The 22,736-nt window shown below is 35.3% G+C and overlaps 2 protein-coding genes across 5 annotated transcripts in view; one reads left to right on the top strand and one right to left on the bottom strand.

Moving 5' to 3' along the window:
- Nucleotides 1-263: 263 nt before the first annotated feature.
- Nucleotides 264-2,204, top strand: LOC131035649 (cytochrome P450 76T24). The gene is made up of 2 exons (XM_057967369.2): nucleotides 264-1,199; nucleotides 1,280-2,204. The coding sequence occupies exons 1-2, from the start codon at nucleotides 285-287 to the stop codon at nucleotides 1,913-1,915; spliced, it is 1,551 nt and encodes a 516-aa protein (XP_057823352.2). The 5' UTR covers nucleotides 264-284; the 3' UTR covers nucleotides 1,916-2,204.
- Nucleotides 2,205-19,297: 17,093 nt separating this feature from the next.
- The window catches only part of LOC131035664 (protein SUPPRESSOR OF GENE SILENCING 3 homolog), a 140,721-nt gene continuing 137,282 nt past the window's right edge, over nucleotides 19,298-22,736 (bottom strand). For 2 of the 4 annotated variants that reach the window (XM_059207499.1, XM_057967378.2), the window contains exons 6-9: nucleotides 20,493-20,600; nucleotides 20,347-20,382; nucleotides 19,983-20,228; nucleotides 19,298-19,858 (exon numbers count right to left, since the gene is read on the bottom strand). In XM_059207499.1, the coding sequence (XP_059063482.1) occupies nucleotides 19,667-19,858; nucleotides 19,983-20,228; nucleotides 20,347-20,382; nucleotides 20,493-20,600 (582 nt within the window). In that variant the 3' untranslated portion in view covers nucleotides 19,298-19,666. Of the gene's footprint in view, nucleotides 19,890-19,982; nucleotides 20,229-20,346; nucleotides 20,383-20,492; nucleotides 20,601-22,736 lie in introns of all 4 variants that reach the window. The other 2 variants (XM_059207500.1, XM_059207501.1) reach the window with 2 other exon arrangements.

Genomic DNA, 22,736 nt, shown 5'->3' on the forward strand with positions numbered 1-22,736 from the left:
TCCACTTATAAAATTAATCAATAAAAATGATGATATCTCTATGTCATAATTATCTAGAACATACATTTCAAATTGATTACTTATAAAATTAACAAAAAAAAAAATGATAATCTATTTTTCTGATATTACATCCATGGTGGATGACCTAATCATAACATGGATATGATCACTTTTATTGGTTAATTTATAAGTAATCAACCTGAAATGTATGTTCTAGATAACTATGACATTACATCTACCGATAGGTTTCTGGTTATTTACTGTATACCGGAAAACCAAACGAAATGAGCATCCTCTCGTGTACCGTAAGTATGGACATTTCACCACTTTCTTGGTATTCTGTGCTACTTCCAGCCGGTTCACTGATATTATTCTTCTTTCTATGGAGAAGGCAGAGGAGAACAAGGCTTCCTCTTCCCCCTGGACCTCCTGCTTGGCCTATTGTGGGAAACCTCTTTCAGCTCGGAAAGAGACCTCACGAGTCTCTCTATGCCCTCTCTCTGCAATACGGCCCACTCATGGCTCTCCGTCTGGGCATAAAAACAACAGTGGTTGCCTCCTCTCCTGCCATGGCGAAGGACCTCCTCAAAACACACGACCACCTCCTCGCCGGGCGGACGGTAATTGAAGCAGCCAAGTCGCTTTCCCATCACAAGTCCTCGCTAGCTTGGGGTGAATACGGTCCTTACTGGCGCAATCTTCGACGAATTTCAACTGTTGAGCTTTTCAGCCCCAAAAGACTCGAAGCTCTGCAACACCTCAGAAGAAATCAAGTATTTCAGACGACTCGACTCATTTTCGAGGACTGGGGAAAATTTGTGGATATCGCGCATACTGTCTTCTGCACGTCTCTGAATTTGTTAGGCAACATGATCTTCAGCACAGATGTCTTTGATCCGCATAATCCAGCTTCTGCGGAGCTCAAAGATATTGTGTGGGAAATACTGAAGCTCGGAGGAATACCCAATTCGGTCGACTTTTTTCCGTTCCTCCGGTTCCTCGATCCCCAGGGTGTGTCCAGGGGGACGGCCAAGCATTTGAAGGCCATGTATGAGTTTTCAGATGCATTCATACAGAAAAGGCTCGCCACCACCAGCCAAAGAATTGAGCGTAACGAAGTCGAGAAGGATTTTCTGGATGTTCTGCTGGATTCCAGAAGTGAAGATTTCACTTTTGTTGGCATTCGAAACTTAATAGTTGTGAGTGCTGAAAACATTATTTAAGGTTTATAAATCTCTCCGATGTTTTCCTTATCTTTAATTGTGCTCTCTGGTTTCAGGAATTATTTCTTGCCGGTACTGAAACGTCGACTACAACAATAGAATGGGGCATGGCCGAATTCATTCGAAATCCAATCAAATTGAACCGAGTCCGACAAGAACTAGATGAAGTCGTTGGTTGCAAGCGAAGAGTGGAGGAGTCTGATTTAGATCGTCTGCCATATCTGCATGCAGCCGTCAAAGAAATATTTCGATTGCACCCGGCGGGTCCTCTGTTGGTACCCCGCAAAGCAGGGAGTTCCTTTGAGATCGGGGGATTTTTGATACCCAAAGACAGCGAGGTAATGGTGAATGTGTGGGGCATTGGGAGGGATCCTTCGATCTGGAAAAACCCTTTGGAATTTATGCCCGAGCGATTTTTGGAGGGCGAGAGTAGCAAGATAGAATATGGAGGACAAAACTTTGAGCTAATTCCATTTGGAGCGGGGAGAAGAATTTGTCCGGGGCTTCCATTGGCGAGCCGTATGATTCATTTGGTTTTGGCTTCTCTGCTTCATTCGTTTGAGTGGATACTTCCGGATGGGATGAGTTGTGAGGAGATGGACATGAGCGATGAGTTTGCCGGACTTGCCTTAAAAAAGGCTACAGGTTTACAGGCAATTCCCGTGCCCCGTCTCCCACATGATATCTACTAGTCTGTTATCTTACCTATTAAATCAGTAAATCTGACACAAAGTAAGGATTTTCCTGTTTATAGTTTGTATGGAGATTCCACTGCTTTCTTTGTATTCTGAACTCGTTAATGCTGTTTCACATTTTTTCTTTCTGTGGAGAACTCGTGTGGGTAGGAAGAAAGAGATGTGAGGAGTCTCTGTTTGCTCTTGTTTTGTAATGACACGCATAGATATAGTGATGGAAAACTGTATAAGACGTCTACTTTTTATAATTAAATGGCAATATATTTTTATTTTTTCAATAATTGAATGATGGTCTCACGTCACCGCTTCAATAATGAAAATCGGGAAATGCGTTTACTAAATTAAGATTTTGGTTTCTGTGACATCAAGGTCTAAATGGATGGGATTTCTTGAATTAGACAACCAAAATAAAATATATTTATCAGTTTCTGTCATAGGCAGGATACTTCTGTATTCTTTTAGTTCAAATTTTTAATTTGTTTATCTAATCAGTAAATAGAATTAAACAAAAGTCTATAGTCTAAATTTAATTTTTATTTAAAATAATTATCAAAATGACATTTTTCTTTATTTCTATTGAAACTAGAAAATTCAAATTTTCAACAAAAATTCACACTTTTCTGCATTTAATTCTGTCACAAATCTATTTATACAAATAATTATTATTATGCCTGTCTTCTCAGCATTGGCTTTCAAATAAAAAATATTAAGTTACATAATTTTTATATAATAAAAGTGTACCACTACTTCCATATGGTACGCAGTCATTGCGCCACAAACCACTCCGTAATTTGGATTAGTCTCTAATTATTATTATTATTAAACAGCGGGCCTTGCTGGACTCATAAATGTGTATGTGATGTGAATTCAAATTGTTAACTTTTCATTGACCTATAAAATTTATTATTTTAACATGTTTTAGAGTAACTTGTTGAGGAGATAACAATTCATAAACATGTCATAGCATGTGGGATTCTCCCCTAACATTTATTACAGTGCATTTGTAAAGTTAAATTGTTTTAATTGTAATTTAAATTCATTTAATAAATATATAAATAAATATAAATTAATTTAGATAATTAAATATAATAAAGAATGTTAAATTGGATAAATATATTTATTTTAAATTTAAAAAGTAAATAAAAAGTTAAGTGTGTTTAGTTTGATTATTAAAAAAAAAATTAAAATTTAAGTAATGTCAATTTAAAAATAATGTTTTTTTTAAAGAAAACTATTTATATTTATGGTAGATTGGTGCTTTATCAAAGGACAACTTGTTTTAGATATTAGACAAATTCATTATTGTGAATTTACATTGTCAAACTCATCATTGCAATTAATGATATTTTGTTCTCCAATTTCACCCAATAAATGATAGTTTACAGGTATAAGGAAACAAGTTCACCTAGATCAACCTTCCAAAATAGAGCAAAAATTTAAAAAACAAGAAGCAAGAGCCATAATCTATACATTACTACTTTTATTAAAGTAAATTCTATTATAATTGTTTATTTATTTTTAATTTTATTAATTTCTTCAATAGACTTTTTTAAAAATTTAATTGAGATGTTTCAAAATAAGATCAACTAATTTGAAGATCTATTTTTTAAATTTGTCAATATTATTTTGAACAAGAACACTTTAATTGAAATTTGGTAACATTTATTTTTTTAAATTAATTTTTTTTTTCATTTTAAAAATCACTTTCAATAATGAATAATGTTGATTTTTCCAGGTTTTATTGGATGTATTTTAATGTATATATGTGATTCAATCTGATACTTGCATTCTTGGAATTCTATATGTTCTCAAATTGAATAACATTATACTATATATATTCCTTTGGAGAGGCATGTCCTTGAACGGACATGTCTCTCCTTTAATTATAATAATTTAATCAATATTATAATGCTTCATCAATCAATTATTAATTTAGAATAATATAATAGATTAATATTGAATATTAAATTTTATATGATTAATAATAATATAATAATATAACATAATAATATATTATTATTAATCAACATATATTATATGTATTCTAAATGATCATTCGACTGAAGCTACAAACATTAACACTCCCTCTTAGCTAGGGAGGATGATCAGATAGAATGTGTAGTGATCTCCCATGTCAACACTTATGGCCCTCACCATAGCTACACAAAACATAATTAACACTCCCTCTTAGCTATGGAAGATAAAATCAATGCAAATGCATTAAGTCTAGATTAATTATGGAATAGAGAAAATATTATCTCACTATGATATCAGGAAGTATGGTATAAACAAGAATATCAAGGCACATGATATTCACCATAACTCAAAAATATCATCTTATGATATTGGGAGTATTTGCATCAACCATATGATGCTCATCACAGGGAACCATAGTCTCAAGGTGTGAATTTGCCTCCGTCAGCGATTCTATTCACAAGCTCTCATGTGGATTGCCTCAGTCGGCGATTCTATCCATGAGCTCTCACGTGGATTGCCTCAGCCGGCGATTCTATCCATGAGCTCTCACGTGGATTGCCTCAGTCAGCGATTCTATCCACGAGCTCTCACGTGGATTGCCTCAGTCGGCGATTCTATCCATGAGCTCTCACGTGGATTGCCTCAATCAGCGATTCTATCTATGATCTCTCACGTTGATTGCCTCAGTCAGCAATTCTATCCATGAGCTCTCATGTGGATGCCTTATTCGGCGATTCTATCCATGAGCTCTTAAGTGGATTGCCTCAGTCAGCGATTCTATCCATGAGCTCTCATGTGGATTGCCTCAGTCGGTGATTCTATCCACAAGCTCTTACGTGGATTGCCTCGGTCGGTGATTCTATCCACGAGCTCTCATGTGGATTGCCTCTGTCGGCGATTCTATCCACAAGCTCAAGTTATTGTAAGATCGTCACCTTCCAATAACCTCAAAAATACAAGTAGAAATCATTTGGAAGTCATCACTTCCTTATGATTTACATAGGGCCCATAAGGCATTAAATGATTTCATTAGTATAATAATCAATTGAATCAAGTTTTACCTCATAAGTGTTTCACCTTCAATAGTGAAAATCCCTCTCAATCACTATGATCGAAATTGTCACAATTTGACTAAACCATCTGCTCCCTCTAAAGCTCAAGTTCTTGTATCAACCTCTTGTTCTCTTTTGAAATGTCAGACTCCCTCTGCATTTGGTCTCAATCATCAATTCATTTATAAGCATCAATTTATTTCTCCCTTTAATTCAATTTTATTGTGCTTTCGTCCTGAAGGTATGTCAGAGAGAGATTACAAATAGCTCATAAATTATCTCGAACAAAAATACCAATGATAGAAGCATACAAGATTTTACTAGCCAATATTATAGCATAAATTACAAACTCAATAATTCATGTGCCTTAATAAAACATGGAATACTTATCTTAAGTTTAAAACATTTCCTTTCATAAGGTGTGCCCATATAAGAAATATCACGCATGAATCATCTCTCACCATAATTCCCTTTGAATGATGTAGAACATTTTCATAATTTTGATCAACACTTTCATTATTATCTGCCACACACGGTCATTAATAACTTTTGCAATTTACCAAATTTATCCAATCTCTTCGGTGAGATGTTAGAAAATCTAATTACAAACATTTCCTCCAAGTTATAGCCAGATCCAACGGTTATAACATTTTTCCCAAAACTGCTAACCCTAGGTAGGGTTTCAAGTGACCTACACCAAAGTCGTCATATCCTGCACAAAACTGAATCAAATTTGATGAGATAAACATATTTGAAAACTAGAAACATAGATCTTTCCATCCATATATTATAGTCCTCATTTTGAGGCCAACCAAGGGCCGTACAATGGCATATTTCAGACTGAAAATTCTAGGAAAAACTGAATTCTCCAACCCTTTCCAACCTCCAAATTAAACTTCACAAGCCTGAGCTCTGATACCATGTTGATTTTCCCAGGTTTTATTGGATGTATTTTTAAGTATATATCTAATTCAATCTGATACTTGCATTCTTGGAATTCTATATGTTCTCAAATTGAATAACATTATACTATATATATTCCTTTGGAGAGGCATGTCCTTGAACGCACATGTCTCTCCTTTAATTATAATAATTTAATCAATATTATAATGCTTCATCAATCAATTATTAATTTAGAATAATATAATAGATTAATATTGAATATTAAATTTTATATGATTAATAATAATATAATAATATAACATAATAATATATTATTATTAATCAACATATATTATATGTATTCTAAATGATCATTCGACTGAAGCTACAAACATTAACAAATAAAAATAATTATCAATGTCAATATTGATAATATTTATTTATTATTGAAAGTCAATTATTTATTGATAATTATTTATTTATAATCTAGTACTACTCATTTTCAAATATTAATATTGTTAGTGGCCATGATACGTAGGTAAGAACCATTATTTAATAAGTCATTTAGCAAAACAAAAATTAAACTTTTAAACTTACACTTCTAGATTCCTTTTAAGTAGCATATAACATTTATTTATATATAAGATTTGGAGGGGGCAAAGATTTATTCAAAAAATATATTTTTTAAACCTTTTAAATTTGCTTTTTTAGATTTATTTTTTATTGCAACATTATATTTATTTATATATAACATTTGGAGGGGCCAACGATTTATTTAAGAAATAATTTATTAAAAATAAAATAAATTTAAACCTTTTAAATTTACATTTTTTAATTTATTTTAATTATAACATTATATTTATAATTTTTTATTATATATTAAGTTTTTTTAATATTATTTTTATTTTAAAGACATTAATAAATTATTATATTATAGAATATATAATCGACCATATATCATTATCACTCTATATTTCTTCTTCCATCTTTCCTTTATTTATTTCTTATTGTCTTGAATCCAGATATCTCTATCTCTATATCTCTCGATCTCTCGGTCTTCTTTCTCTATATATCATTATCTCTCTCACTCCCATCCTCTATCTCCATCTGCATCTATATATCTCTATCTTCCTCTCTAACTATTGGCAGGAACATCCAAACAACTACCAATATGCATGAGTAAAACAATAGCCTAAACATCTGAGGAGATTAACAAATTGTAGATCATATAAAAATCTATTTACCAAATGTGTTCCCTTGCTTCCTCCACGGACTATTGTTAAAATAAATGCAAATAACATATGTACTTATCTCTACCTCTCTATCCCTCTATGATAGTGCCACATATATCTCTATTTATCTTTCTACCTCTCTCTATATATGTATTTATCTCTATCTCTTTCGCTCCCTCCCTCCCTCCCTCCCTCCCTCTCTATCCCTATCCCTATCCCTATCCATATATACTTATCTCTCTTTATCTCTTTCTCTCTCTACCTTTATCTCTCTCTACCTCTTTAAAAAATATATTAAAAGATTAAATTAATTAAAAATAATTGATTGATAGTTGACATTATTAAAATAAGAGTAAATAGATGTAGTATTATAATGTGATGGGAAAAGAGGTTAGAATTTGATAATGAAACTTTTTAGGATTATTTTTATTTCATAGAGATTTTTATTATTTTATTATTTATTATTACTTTTTACTTGTATTATTTTTCTAATACAATTTATATAGGTATAAGTAACTTAAATGTATGAATCCTGAAGAGTTAATTTATCTTTTTATTATGTAATTGATATAATTTAATTTTAAAGAGATTGTAATTTATTATGAAAATTTTAAGAACTATTATCAATGTATAGAGATCTTATTTTATTTTATTTTATTATTCATTATTATTTTTTGTCTGTATTATTTTTTCAATTAAAAATTTTTATACGTTCAATTATTTCAAATTATGAATTTTGAAAAGTTAATTTATGATGAAGAGGTGGACAAATTGACGAGGGGTGCTCTGCAACTTGGACGCGTGCAATTAGGGTTTATGCCCTGATGGAGGGATCTTCCAATATAGGTCGTGGAGGAGGGCGTATGACCTCCTCCATGCAGGTAAGTTGTCTCTCCCCTTCTTGATCTCTATGTGGTATTAATGTTGGATCTAGTGCTCGTGCTCTTGCTTTTCAGTTAGTATGTATAGATTGATTAATGCATTGGAATGGATGGGGATCTGGACAATGTAGCATTTATTTCGAGTGTTTGTACCATTAATTCGGATGTTGCCCCTATGACTAGCTCTAATTCATTTAATGCAGTGCTCGTTAATTCCTATCTCTCTATCCCTAACTTAGCAAAGTTCGATGCTAGGGTTTTTGCTCTATCCAGAGGTAATGGGGACATGGGAGGAGGAGGAGGTAAGTAGAATAATCTTTCCATATCTAGCCTTTATATAGCTCCTAATTCGAACATGATTAATGCTTTGAATAATGAGAAATATAGGTTAAAGGACATCGTTGAATTTCTTGTGGTTGTGGACACTGCTAAATGCTCGACACGTAAATATTTAGATGAATGGCTCAAAAAAAATTGGATAGCAAAATTAGGTTTTAATTTTTCCTTTTGTAGAATGATTCAGAAAGCATTATTTATCATTTTATTTAACGATGCTAAGTCTCAAGACCTTAAATGGTCATCGGAGGCTATTAGTGATGAAATTTTAGCCCTCTTGTCCTAGGTGGATTATTATAAAAGACCTCCCCCCTCTGTTGTGGAATGTTATTCCCCAAAAGTTAGAATCCATTAGGAAAGTTCTTAGAGTGGATAACACTCACTCCCTGGTTCCCCACATTGATGCTAGGGTAGAAAGGGAGGAGGACAATTTACTATAGGTTGGATAGGTTCTATGCTAATAAAGTCCTTTTCTTTCTTTCAAGCAAGAGGGTGACATAACCACACTCAAAGTTTGACCCTTCACCCTCTCAAATCATCATCCAATCTCAACTCAGATTATAGTGAATTTTAATACAACCCCTCAACCCAAGAGGAGAGAAATTTATCCTCAACACCAACCTTCTGAATGATCAAGATGTCAAAAGTATCATTTATATGATTATATAAATCAATAAATGGGACTATCATACCCGCTCTGCCATTGATAAATGGAACAAAAATGTTAGGAGTTGGAAAGTACTATTTCAAATGATTGGAAAGAAGAAAGCTAAAGATGGTAGAAGACTAGAAAGAGACCCTTATGGATAAATTGTTATTTCAGGAGGCCTAGATTCAAAATGACCCTAACAATCTAGAGCTATCTCTCTCATTATCCTGAACCAAAGACATGTTAAGAAGCATCCATCATAAGAAGATACAAGGAATCAAGGTGAGGTCTAGGCTCAATTGGTTACAAGGAGATAAGGGCTCCAAAAAAAAAATTCATATGATGAGACAAAAGGAATTCAAGGAAAGAATTAACAGAGTCTGAGAGGAGGGTAAAGAATTGGTTGACAATGAGGACATTAAAACTACCTTCCTACAGTATTACTAGAAGTTATTCTCCTCTAAGGATAACTTGCCCTCTAGCCTCTCTGCTAGACACAAATGCAGATCCCTCATACCTACAAATATTTCAGCAAAGGAGGCTGATTTTTCTCAAAAAAACCTATCTCGATTGAGATAAATAAAGCTATTAGTACCCTTAACAATAATAAGGCCCTAGGTCTGAATAGGCTACCCATTGAGTTCCCCAAAGAACCTAACGATTGGATTAGCATAGACCTCTTGCAAATTTATGAGAAAACTCTAGCTAGGGATTCTTTAGGTGCTGAAATCAATAAGGGGGTGATAAAGCTTCTCCCAAAAGAAGGGGACAAATCCCTTATTAAGAACTCGAGGCCCATTACATTACTTAATATTTCCTATAAAATTCTTGCTAAGATTATTGCAATCAGACTTATAGATATCTTACCAAGTTTTGATAGCAACACTCAAACAAGCTTCATTAAAGGGAAGTACATTTTTTAGAACCTCATCACAAGTTGGGAGACCATGAACTAGGCAAAGTTAACAGACCAAAAATTTGCTATGTTCCTCATTAACATTAAAAAGGCGTATGATCATATCAAATGGAGCTTTCTCACCATGATGTTGGAAGCATTTGGATTCACGAATGCATTTTGTCAAATGTTTCAAGTTATTCTTAACGATGCCTCTTCTCAAGTGGAGGTCAATGGTTCTCATACTCAGCCCCCCAAGATGGAAAGGTCTGTCAAGCAAGGATGCCCACTTTCTCCTACCCTATTTGTTATTGTAGTAGACACTATATTCTACATGCTTAGAGAATCTACCCACTATTTAAGGGTTAGGGGTATCTCCCTACCCAACAAAGTGGATCATATTAATATCTAGTTTGTTGATGATACAACCCTTTTTTTGGAACTTGAAGAAGACAATATGGACTCCATGATATTAAAGCTCAATATATTATGTGAAGCCTTTGGGGATAAAATTTCTATAGCCAAATCCACTCTTTTGGGCTGGGAAGATACCCACTCTATGGCTCAGTAAGTATGGCTATCAATGCGGTGGTCCTTCTAAACAAGTAAGATATATGGGCATTCCCTTCACTATTAATCCATACCTGAAGGAGATGTGGCTATGGATTAAAAGGAAACTAGAGTGCAAGTTGGGCAAATGGAATAGACAATAGCGAACAAAATTCGGGTCTGTCAGAAGATACTCTCCTCTTATAGCATATACTATGCATCTGTTTGGATGTTCAGTAACTATTAGATTAATGATATTCATAAATATACCAAAAACTTCCTATGGTATGATGGTTGTGGTAACATGAAGTGTCACTTAGTTAAATGGAATTAGTGTTGTCTAAGTGAAAAGTTGGTTGGAATGGGCCTGAAGGATCTCAAGATGCAAGGGATTACTTTAGCCACTAAATGGATTTCCCATGCTCTGGAAGGTGAGGAACCATGGAAGGTTCTCATCATAAATAACATTAAGCTTGTTGTCTCGAAGCAGGGCAAGGCATCGAAAATGCTCCCCTTTAGTGATCTTATCGCTGACAAATTCCCTATCTCCCTAGTTGGTTTCAATGTGTTCAAGGCAATATGGAAGGCATGGGAATTCATTAGACACCTGATTGCTGATAATAGGATTCTCAATAATAACAACTATGTTTATGGAGAGAGGTCTATTTGGTGGAACTTGTTCCATAAGGATAGGTCGCTTTCTCTCATCCAAGGTTGCTCTACTAAGAGCTAGTTTCTTAAAGGTGTTTATTGCTTTAATAATATTATTACTAATGGCAATCTGATTTCTTGGATTGAGCTCAATCAGAGGTATCATTTTCACCCTTCCAACTAGAGGACTTATTCTATGTTGAGGGAGGCTTGTCTCAGCTTTCAACTCCCCAAACCATGTGAGGAGATCACAGATAGATTCAGATCCTACACCTAGGTGGGTGGCTCTCCGCTCATGAATACCAAAGCTAAAACGATCTATGATGCTTTATGTTCTAATTCTGGTTTGATTACTCATATTAATTCAGTGTGGCATTTGAATTGCAGTAGTGATGATTAGCAAAAAATCTTCACCCCACTTCGAGATAGTAGCATTACGCCTAAAAAGAAAAAAATGGTTGTCTAATCTCCATAGATTTCCTATTTTAAGAATAATCATAATGATATTTTTGTGTGTAATATTTGCAAGGTTGCTAACACTACTATTCATATATCCTTTGATTGTATTATTGCTAAGGAATCTGGAATATTGGTTTCAATTATCATGATATTGTTTTGGGTTACATTAAAGGCATTAAGAAAGATAGTAATCTTTTTTTATCCCTTTTATCTTGTGAAATTCTTTGGACTACTTGGAAAATTAGCAATTAGCAAAGGATAGGCTACTTACTGAGTCTCTAAGGAAACTCATTATTCATAATGTTGATGTCCAGGTGTCCATTATGATGAGACTTCTTGTGAAGAAGTTTGAGAGATTCATAGAAGACAGAACTACAAGGGTTTTGTCTGTCTGAGCTACCACATGGCTGCACCTGGTCCAAAATCAAAATTGAAAGGTCCCCTTTTGTCAATGCACTGGAGGCTTTCATGCACGAGATCAATGAAGGCAAGATGATTGAATGCCAATATCAAGCCCAGTTAGCAACAATGTGTGCAATACCATGGAACAAGGCTGTCATTTGGATGGGCCTCCTGGGTTGAACAATGAAAACTTTGTAATCATTAGATATGATGTATCTGTTGTTTATATTGGATATGTTGTATATCATGTTTAGATCTGATGTATATTGTATCACATATATAGGCCCCATTTTGCATATAGTATTTGGGGTAATAGTGTATATGAGTCAATCCCATACAACGATGTCCATCTGTTTGTATCCTCTAATTGGACTCTAGTAAACAAAGCATAGTCTGAACAGTGATACTTTTGTAACCATTTTTGCCTTATATTTAATAAATGAATAAAAAAATATTTTTATTATGTAATTGATATAATTTAGTTTTTAAGAAATCACAATTTATTTTGAAAATTTTTAGTGTTATTTTTTTATTATGAAGTATAGAAGATAAACAGATACATATCACAGCCTAGATGGTTGGAATGAAGTTGAGAACAACAAATTAAGCATAGAAACAACTGTGAAAAAACAAACTACAGCAGCTTGCCCTCTCACAGTTGCAATCCTATACCAAATATTGAGGGCAGATTTGACAAAAAAATAGCAAAACATGATTGGAGATTTGTCCAAAGTGCAACAACACAACTCCAAATTTGACCAAAATGCACCAAAAAATGACTATAGATTTTACCAAACAATAGTAAAACATGCCTACCAATGCCTTTTTAACATATCCTAATAGGCCATAAGAAATATACATCATATACATCTAGTTCCTACTAGAATTAAACAGCATTACATAAGAGACTCCTATTTACCCTCTAGGTTGTGATATACATATGCATAGACATAGACATAGACATAGACATAGACATAGTGAACCACAGGGACGCGTCCCCCCCTTTTTTGGGCGCGTCCCCCCATCAGAGACGTCTCGGGGATGGGGGGACGAGGACGCGACGTCCCCCGCCGTCCCGCCACCGCCACCCAAACGCCACCGGGATGAGGAGACGTCTAGGTGTCTCCTGGGAGACACCTGGGCGTCTCCCCGTCCCTCAAGAGATGTCCAGGCGTCCCTCGAGGGACGGGGAGACGCCTAGGCGTCTCCCGCGTTCCCACATGAAAAAAGACAGTTTCTTTTATTTTTTTAAGTTTTTTTATAACATGTGCTTTTTGGGGGGGGGTTAAGGGGTAACCCTAATTGGATGTGGGCCCCACCCTACCCCCCAAAACAACACAAAAGCATGTTTATTTTGGATTTCACTCTCATTTTGGAAAACTGATTTTTTTTCCAGCAACTTGAAGAGGAGGAAATACTTGAAGAAGATTGATTGAAGGGGTGAGAAAAGTGACTACAAGCGTGATAGGAGCTAGAAGAAGCAAGAAGAAGAGGAAGAAGAAGATTCTTTTACATTTTGGAGAGATTTTTCAAGTACAAGGTAGGTTTTTTCAACTTCTTCTTGTTTTTTTTTGTTTTACTTTCTGATTTTCATTGTTCTATGTCATTTTTGGTTTTTTTAATTTTTTTTCCCTATTCATCTCAAGACTCAAAATGAGATTTGATGTTGAATCTTGAGGGCAAAATGATCCCTCAAGATTCAACATCAAATCTCATTTTGAGATGAATAGGAAAAAAAATTTTAAATATATTGTTAAACAAGGCTGATTTTATTTTTATTTTTATTTTTATTTTGTGAAATGCAGTGTCAATTTGAAAATTTCACAATGAGCTCCCAAGGCACGAGTGAAGATAACATGGAAATCCATTCTCATAGTGAGAATGATTCAGAATATGAACCTGAAAATGAGGGGGGTGACCATGGGGCTGATCCTGGAGCCCAATCTAGTTCTATGGCAAGTGCAGCAGCTAGTACAGGTTGCCCTTCAGAGTTGTTGGCACCATATGCTAGGGGTCATTTTGATCCTAAGTCTCCTCTAAAACAGTTTGCTTCACAAATATCAGTACAAGGCACTGCATCACATTCAAGTGGGGGAACAAGGAAGTGGAAGTGCAATATTTGTGACAGAGAATGGTTCGGTAGCATTAGCAGGATGAATGCACACTTTCTATTTTGGAGAGGAAAAGGCGTGAAACATTGTAAGTTTTTGGAGGAACCCAAAAATATACATTACAGAATTGAGTTTAACAGGCTTTGGGGGGTTCCAGATGACACAAATATTTCAATGCCTACTACTTTGTTTGCTAGGGCATCACTTCACGACAGCCAAAATGTGTCAGTGCCACATACTTATCATGCTTCGCAAGCGGGAGGAATGATGTTTGGATCTCCATCTACTTCCACTTCTACTGCTGCTAGGGCTGGGAAACGTAAGTTGCATACACCACAGAGCAACCCCATTGCTGATATGTTTAATGTGCAGCTGAGAGATGAGATAGATGAATCCATTGGCAATTTCTTCTTTGCCAATGGCATTCCATTTCATGTTACACGGTCTCCTTATTATAGGAAGATGATAGATATGGTGGCCAAGGGAGGACCATCTTATGTGCCACCAGGGGAGACGAAAATGAGGACCTCGATCTTGGATAAAAGCTATTCCAAGATCAATATTTTGATGGAGAAGATGAAGGCATGTTGGGCGGCATCGGGGTGCAGCATAGTTATGGATGGGTGGACGAACATTAGCCATCGTCCACTCATCAACGTCATGGTCACATGTGCAGAGGGCCCATACTTCCTTAGAGCAGTTGATTGTACAGGGCATCGTAAAGATGCTGATTTCCAGTTTCAAGTCCTCAGGGAGGCTATTGAGGAGGTTGGGCCACAAAATGTGGTCCAAGTAGTGACAGATGCAGCCTATGTGTGTAGAGCAGCAAGGAGACTCGTTGAGGCAGCCTATAGACACATTTGGTGGACCCTATGTTGTGTGCATGCCATGAACAATGCACTCAAGGACACGGGGAAGATTGACTGGATTAGAGGAGTGGTCACCGATGCGAGAGATGTGCAGATGTTTATCTGCAACCACCACATTTCACATGCACTCTTCAAGACCTTCGCGAAGAAGGAGTTCTTGAAACCAATTGACACTAGATATGCATCCTATTTCATTCTCTTGGAGAGAATGATTGAGTTGCAAGAGGCATTGCAACTCATGGTTATGACTAATGAGTGGAATAGGTGGGCTGAGGCCAAGACAGAGCAAGGGAGAAGGGTGAAGGAGATAGTGAAGAGTGATGTGTTTTGGACTGATGCGAAATACATTGTCTCCATCATTTCTCCAGTATTCCAGGTGATCAGATATGGGGATGGGGATGCACCTAACCTTGGAGAGGTGTATGAGTGCATTGACTCTATGCTTGGCCAGATGAGGGCTGTTGTGCGAGTGAAGGACCCCTCTCTAGCATTCTACAATGAGCAAATCCGGCCTATCATTTAGAGTAGATGGGACAAGTTGAACACTCCTTTGCATATGGCTGCCTTTGCCTTGAATCCTAAGTGGTACAAGGCTAGACCGGGTAGAATGACACCAATTGAGGATGATGAGGTGAAGGCGGGTTTCTTTAGGTGCATAGAGAAGATGTTTGATTCCAGAGATGCCAGCACAATGCGCACTGAGTGGGGAAGATTTGCCACTCTTAGAGGTTATTCAGATGCGGCAAAGATGAATATAGACACTATGGCACAGGAGGACCCACTTTTGTGGTGGACTTGTCATGGCCCGAAATCTTTGACCACCACTCTAGCCATCCGTCTGCTATCCCAGGTTTCCAGTTCTTCAACTGCTGAGAGGAACTGGTCTACATATAGCTTCATCCACTCTCTTAAGAGGAACAGACTTACCTCTAAGAGAGCAGAGAAGCTTGTGGCTGTACACAGTGCTTTGCGTCTCATTGACCGCAAGACACTTATGTACAAGGAGAGTCCAGCGGCACGATGGGATGTAGAGCCAGAGGAGCCTTCACAGATTGATGAGGAAGATCCTACCACTTCAGATGCAGGGCTAGTTGGTGTGAGCTTGAGGGACCTTGATCCTCAGGAGTCCAGCAGTTCCAGTGAGGAGGAGTTTGCAAATGATTAGAGGCCTCCATTAGCTACAGTTTGAGTTTTCACTTTTCAGTTTTGTCATTTTGTATTTGACTCTTCTCTTTTGTAATGCTATTGCTACACGTATTTGTATTTGGCTACTCATTGTAATGATGAATCATGTAATCATCTTTATTATTATAGACTTTGCAATGGCATCAGATATTCATATTTTTCGTTTTCCTTTTTCGATATTCATATGATAGAAATGAGAAATCTCCAATTTGACAATTTCATTTGTCAAATTTTATTTACTTTTAGTTTTAGCAATTAGCAATTAGTTACGTATCACTAATCTAAGTAATCTTGGTATTTCCTATAGTTTTATTTGAAATCTAATTCTTATACTGTTATACTGTTATACATCTTTTCAAAACTAGTTTTTCAAGTACTATATGTATATATATGAGCACCACCACCCCGCCACCCCCCCCGCCGCCGTCCCCCCGCCGTCCCCAAATTTAGGCCCTTGGTCCCCCTGTCTCGGAAACGCGTCCCCCTCGTCCGCCCATCCCCCCGTCCCCAACGCCCGTGGAACACTGCATAAACATATACATATACATCATATCCTAGGCCATTCAAATAGATCTCCATTCTTATGCCCCAAAATGCATGATTTGTCTCATCAAAAAATGGTGTCTTCTTTGATGAGAATTCATGTCTTTGCTTGGCCATTAGTACTCTTATAGATGTACCTTCAAGCAGTTAGGTATAACTGGAGGAACCCGCTTCAATACCAATTGAAGAGCACATAATTATACTAAGAGGGAGGGTAAATCAGTATAAAAACAAACTTTTACTTTTCAAAAACTTGATTAAATGCAATAGCAATACTTTAAAGCCTAATCAACCATAAGTGCAATATCTAGCAAGTTGGAACACAAAGAGAACACATGATTTACATGGAAACTCTTGTGGGAGAAAACCATGGCAAAATATTGTTTTTGTATTAGAAATTTCTTACAAATTTCTACGGCACCAACACATAGGAGACACGAATCCCCTTTAGCTGATTCGTAGGCACCAACTCATAGGAGACACCAATCCCCTTTAGCTGATTCATAGGCACCAACCCACTAGAGACACCAATCTCTTTTAATAAGAATCGCCAACCTCTAAAGACAAGAATTAGGTCTTCTTAAATCTACTACAAATCTGTCTTAAATGGATGCTCCAAATAACTTAAGGATCTGCCTTAATTCTCTCAAAAAAATTCTCAAAATATACCAGTAAATCTGCAATATTTCTACTCAAAATCTTGCATCAATTTTCCTTCAAAATCTGCTTTTAGATTTGCAGTAATTCAACTTCAAGATAAGCTCTTAGATCTGAAACATTCTGCTCACACCCTTCTAAAATTTCTGCTCATAAGGCCTATAATAATCTACTCATATCCTTAAAAAATTTCTACTCATATACTCCTTACATCTGCTCTAAGATCTAAAATCTTTTGCTCATAAGGTCTGCAATTATCTGCTCGAAACATTGCAATTACCTGCACATCTCTGCAACAACCTTCAATGTTGACTGCTCATCTATGTCCCATAGATCTGCTTCTATGGTCTGCACAAGAACTGCTATGAATGGTAATGATATTCAATTGAATGCTTGATTGAAAGACCTCAAATGGTCTCTAATTTATACCTATGACATGCACCTTTTCTCTAATTCGGCCAAGGCAGCAAGGTTTTATATTTTATTTAAATTTTCATTTGCCTCCAAAAATGGCTGCTTAAACTCACAAGGTCGGCCCAAACAAGGTATCTTTTATTTAATTTAAATACTACTCAAAGTAGGGCACACAAGTCAAGGAGGTTGACCCCATAAAATAATATTTGTTTGCTTTAAATTCATCAAAGAAACAGCGCCAACTACCAAGGGTTGGCCCTTTTTTTAGGATAAATTTGACTTACAAAACAACAATATTTCCGTTTATTTTTTATGTTGTGCATAACCATCTGGATAAAATATCTATATTGATCCTCCTTAAATATAGTGTTCTTAGAATTTTCCTTTGACATCAATGACAAAAACATCCATTAATCTTCTTTCGTTTGACATTAAAATAATATTTATTTGTTTTAAATTCATCAAAGAAACAACACCAAGAGCCAACGGTTGGCCCTATTTGAGGATAAATTTGACTTACAAAACAACAATATTTCTATTTATTTTTTATGTTGTTGTGCATAACCATCTGGATAAAATATCTGTATTGATCCTCCTTAAATATAGTGTCCTTGGAATTTTACTTTGACATCAATGACAAAAACATCTATTAATCTTCTTCCATTTGACATTTCTACTTGTACTGTTGTACTGTGAGACCTTTGACATCAATGACAAATAATCCAGCAGTATTCTCCTTCATGCATTTGAACTAACCGTTGAAAAAAGATTGAACAATATAGTTGAAGTGAATATCATGACAATTCCCCACCTGTCATGATTTCAGGCATTGGTGGTTCAAACTTGGTCTAGTAGAATGTTGTGGATGAGATAAAGATGGATGATTCTCCTTTATTATAAATCATGAGCTTTGTCTCAATGCATTGTTTTCTTTCTTTTTAATGTTGCATTGACACCTTGCCTAGGTCTTTAGGTTGGAAACTGTTGTTTTTTTTTATTGTGGTGGGTGCCTTTTTTCAACCCATAATATTTTATATTGTTTTTCTCTATGTAAGTTTTGAGATGTGAGCACCTTGTATGGTGCCTTAATACTTTAGTTAAGGGCAATCCTTTTCATGCTGGTTTAATATTGCTTTAACTCTTCAAGTCTCAATATTAAAAAGAATATACCCTTGAACTCTTTTCAGAAAAATTCTTACAAATCAAAATCTATGTGGATATGGAAAAACTCTTGCTACAAACCACTAAACGAGAAATCAAATTAATTTCTATATTTAAATTATTCTACATAAAAATTCTTCAAAACAGTATGTAAGAGATAAGAAACGACAAACCATTATATTCAAATATTGATGTCTACAAAAAAAGAAACGACAAACTAATTATGCTCAAACATTGATTTCAAAAATTAACTGCAAGACTGGTCTGTGCCTACTTTGTAATTTACGAGTTTCAATTAGAAAGTGGCCAAAATCATATAGCTAAAATAATAAATGGTACTGAACTACATTATGGCTACCCAAAAGCTATGATAATGGAAAAGCTTGAAAGTTTTGTTGTTATCATTTGTCCTGTGTTAGAGTTAGATTGACCTCGATTGCAGATCATTAAGTTAATCATTTTGCTAATACCAGCATCTCTAACAGGTGATCATGAAATGTTCCTCACCAGCTAAGTTTTTAAAAAGCAATTAGACAATGTTAAAGCTGTTAGAAGATCAGTCAATGATTTCAGTGCCATGCTCCCAGTAAATTGGGGCAATAGGGATGAGATCGATCCCTTCAAAATGAATGACTACTAATGTTGGTTATTAGATACAAGTAAAATTTTGAAATTTTCATTCTAGCAAATATTATTTTCCAACTGACCTGAAACAACATAAGTTTGCTAATATTTATCTACAAATCATATGTTTCGTCATAACTATGATTATAGACCAGCACATTGCTTTGCCTCGCAATAAAGAATAATCAAGAATTGCTGAGAAAAACATATTAAGATTTATCAAGAACCAAGCAATGACTTTGGGCATAGTGTGGGCTTCTTTAAAATCTTTTGCCTGCAAAGGGGGCACTCTTTTGTAGTTTTGAAGACTGCCTGTGCACATTCAACACACACTTGTGTATGACCACAAGGGGTTAGCAAAGCTCTGTTTTCTGATGTGAGACACTCCCAGCAAATTGAACACTCTGGTGCCTGCAAACGACATCCCATAAAATGTAATAATCTGCAAACAAACAAAAATGTTTGTCCACAACATACAATAGATCAGCAAATTCACTTAGCAGTACAATTTGCATATGTAAATTATCCTGCTAACCTTCTTATTCTCCTTACATATTTGTTCCTCATTTTTCTTGGAATCAACCTTGAGTGATGCATCAAGCAGTGACATTGGACATTGCATGGGCTTCTTTGTAATCTTTTGCCTGCAAAGGGGGCACTCTTTTGTAGTTTTGAAGACTGCCTGTGCACATCCAACACACACTTGTGTATGACCACAAGGAGTTAATAAAGCTCTATTGTCTGATGTGAGACACTCCCAGCAAATTGCACATTCTGGAGCCTGCAAAACACATCCCATTAAAATGTAATAATCCCCAAACAAACAAATATGTTTGTCCACAACATACAATAGATCAGCAAATTCACTTAGAAGTACGATATGAAAATTATCTGCTAACCTTCTCATTCTCCTTATGTATTTGTTCCTCGTTTTTCTTAATCATGCACACAATATAAGACAGATCAGTAAATTCACCAAAAATAAAAGATTGTAGAATTTGTATATCAAACAACTGTTTGTTACATCGTCTTTCTCCTTCTATACCTGTTCCTTGTTTGTCCCAAGATTGTCAAATTCTTTTCTAATGGTTTCATTTTCTTTCTCCCATTCTCTGTAGAAATCATCTTTTTCACGTTCACTTTCTTCAGCAAGCTTCAAGAAAAGACCAAATACCAAATTAGCAATTAGCTTACCTGACAATGCCACTGTATTCAATAGGATTGCAAACAAGATGGGCAGCATAATCCTCTGTGGCTAAATTTAAATATGAATTGAATGCGAATGTTCCAGGAACTTACAAAAATCATTATGTATCTACCATACTCAAGGCCATAAATGCAACTCAATTTTTAGAAGTTGTTCAATGAAATCATGATAATGCTATGGTAATATTTTCATCTGCTCAATCTGAATCTCTGAATGATATTTAAATATAGTTGGCTTGCCTGATCAAGTAGGTACAATGTAATGCTCCCATTTTAGGGTTCTCTTGCAATGCAGTTAGTTCTGACCCCGGTGGGTGTTTGTCTTGCCTGAGGGGTCATTTGATGTTTCTAACGAGTTCAGATGGTTTGAAGGATTTATATGCCACTTTCCGGGGTGATTTTTGGCTTATGGTGTGCTCTCCAAGAATCTTGGAGAGACCATCTATTTATTGTAAGTCGCCCTGTTGGCTCCATTATCATTATTCATCATTGGGATCATTCCAATGCAGTCAGATTCCGATTCCAATGCATTCAGGCAATTTCTACAAAATGGGCGTATTAATGGCTTTTTAAATTATTTTACTAAGGTTGTTTAAATTTAATTGAAATATTTTATTTGCAACCTAGTATTATAGCTCCTCATAACTAGGGCAAGAAGTTCTAAATCATGGATGCATAAAACAGGGACGTTGCATGTCAAATTTTCATCATTTAATGAAAAAATATTTTTCAGAACTAAATTGGAGTTTAAATTAAAAAGTAGAATTTTAAATTATTGTTTTCCGGAAGTTGGCAGGAAAAAATTTTAGAAGGGAATTGAGGAGCTGTAATGTCCCCTACTAGGTTTAGGCTTGTCTTAACCATAATTAATCTATTTCAATGTACTAAAATTGATTGAGAGACTAATCATGAAGCCAGTCATTGATATTCTTCAATTTATTAGTTATTAACAAGTGCTTATTTATAGTAAAAATGTTAAGTTCTTTCAAAATTTTGTGATCAAAATAGAAGAGATGGAGATATGATCTGAAAGTTGTATTTTATCTGCTATAGTGTGTTTTAAAGATGCACCACACTTATCAATTTCGGTGTATTCATCCTCCTCAATGTAAGCATGCTATATAAGTGGATGAGGGGTTACGTAGTGAAGAGATATGTCTTCCCAAGTGGGAGGACACATCTCTTCCCTACGTACCTCTCACCACAGTATATAAACTAATCACCGTTTACTTACCTAATCGGAAGGAGTGTGACTTGTTTGAGAATCGCTTTACCACCCGATACCATGAACGGTGTAACTGTTGGTCAAACGCGATAAGTTAACTTTGGTTTTATTTATCATTAGTTAACGTTAACATATTAGTATATGTAATCAAATTAATATATATATATATATATATATATATATATCAGAAGCATGAAATAGTACGACTGACGTTACAAAATTAACACTCCCTCTTAACTAGGGAGGACACATTTCATGTTAGAGAAAACATCACAATTCATCCATTGATTGTGAAGAGAGGAGATATCACACCATAGTGATATTCAAAGATATGGTTCAACAATGAATATCAAGTCTCATGATACTCACCATAACTCATAGTTATCAAGTAAGGTCTGTGCACTGGCATCAAGTCACATGATGCCTACCATACTGATAATGATTGCATGGCATGTCCACGAATATTTTGTTCATAATATTCACCCTGAAGATCTCTACCATAATTATGGTTTATTTAATGATATCAACCAACAGATATCTACCATAATGTCTTAGAGATATATATACTATCATGACATGTCCACAGATATCAAGTCACATGATATCCATCAAGATAATTAAATTGATAATTGTAAAATCGTCACTTTACAATATCAATTTGAAACAAGTGTTCATTATTGAAAGTCGTCACCCTTCAATAATGTTCACAGAAGGCCCATGCAGTCATGGAGTCACACACATGACAAATAAAAGAGTTTACACACTAAACATCTTTAAATATATTAGTATATCAGAATAAATGAGACTCTATCTCAAAATTAAATAACATTTTCAACCATACCAAGTTTATCTCTAAAG

This window comes from Cryptomeria japonica, chromosome 6, assembly GCF_030272615.1.
Source record: "Cryptomeria japonica chromosome 6, Sugi_1.0, whole genome shotgun sequence".
NCBI lineage: Eukaryota > Viridiplantae > Streptophyta > Pinopsida > Cupressales > Cupressaceae > Cryptomeria > Cryptomeria japonica.

Excerpts from the sequence above, each read along its gene's own strand:
- LOC131035649 (XM_057967369.2), top strand. The coding sequence starts at position 285 with ATGAGCATCCTCTCGTGTACCGTAAGTATGGACATTTCACCACTTTCT. Across the intron at positions 1,200-1,279 it reads GCATTCGAAACTTAATAGTT|GAATTATTTCTTGCCGGTAC; the intron begins GTGAGTGCTGAA and ends CTCTGGTTTCAG.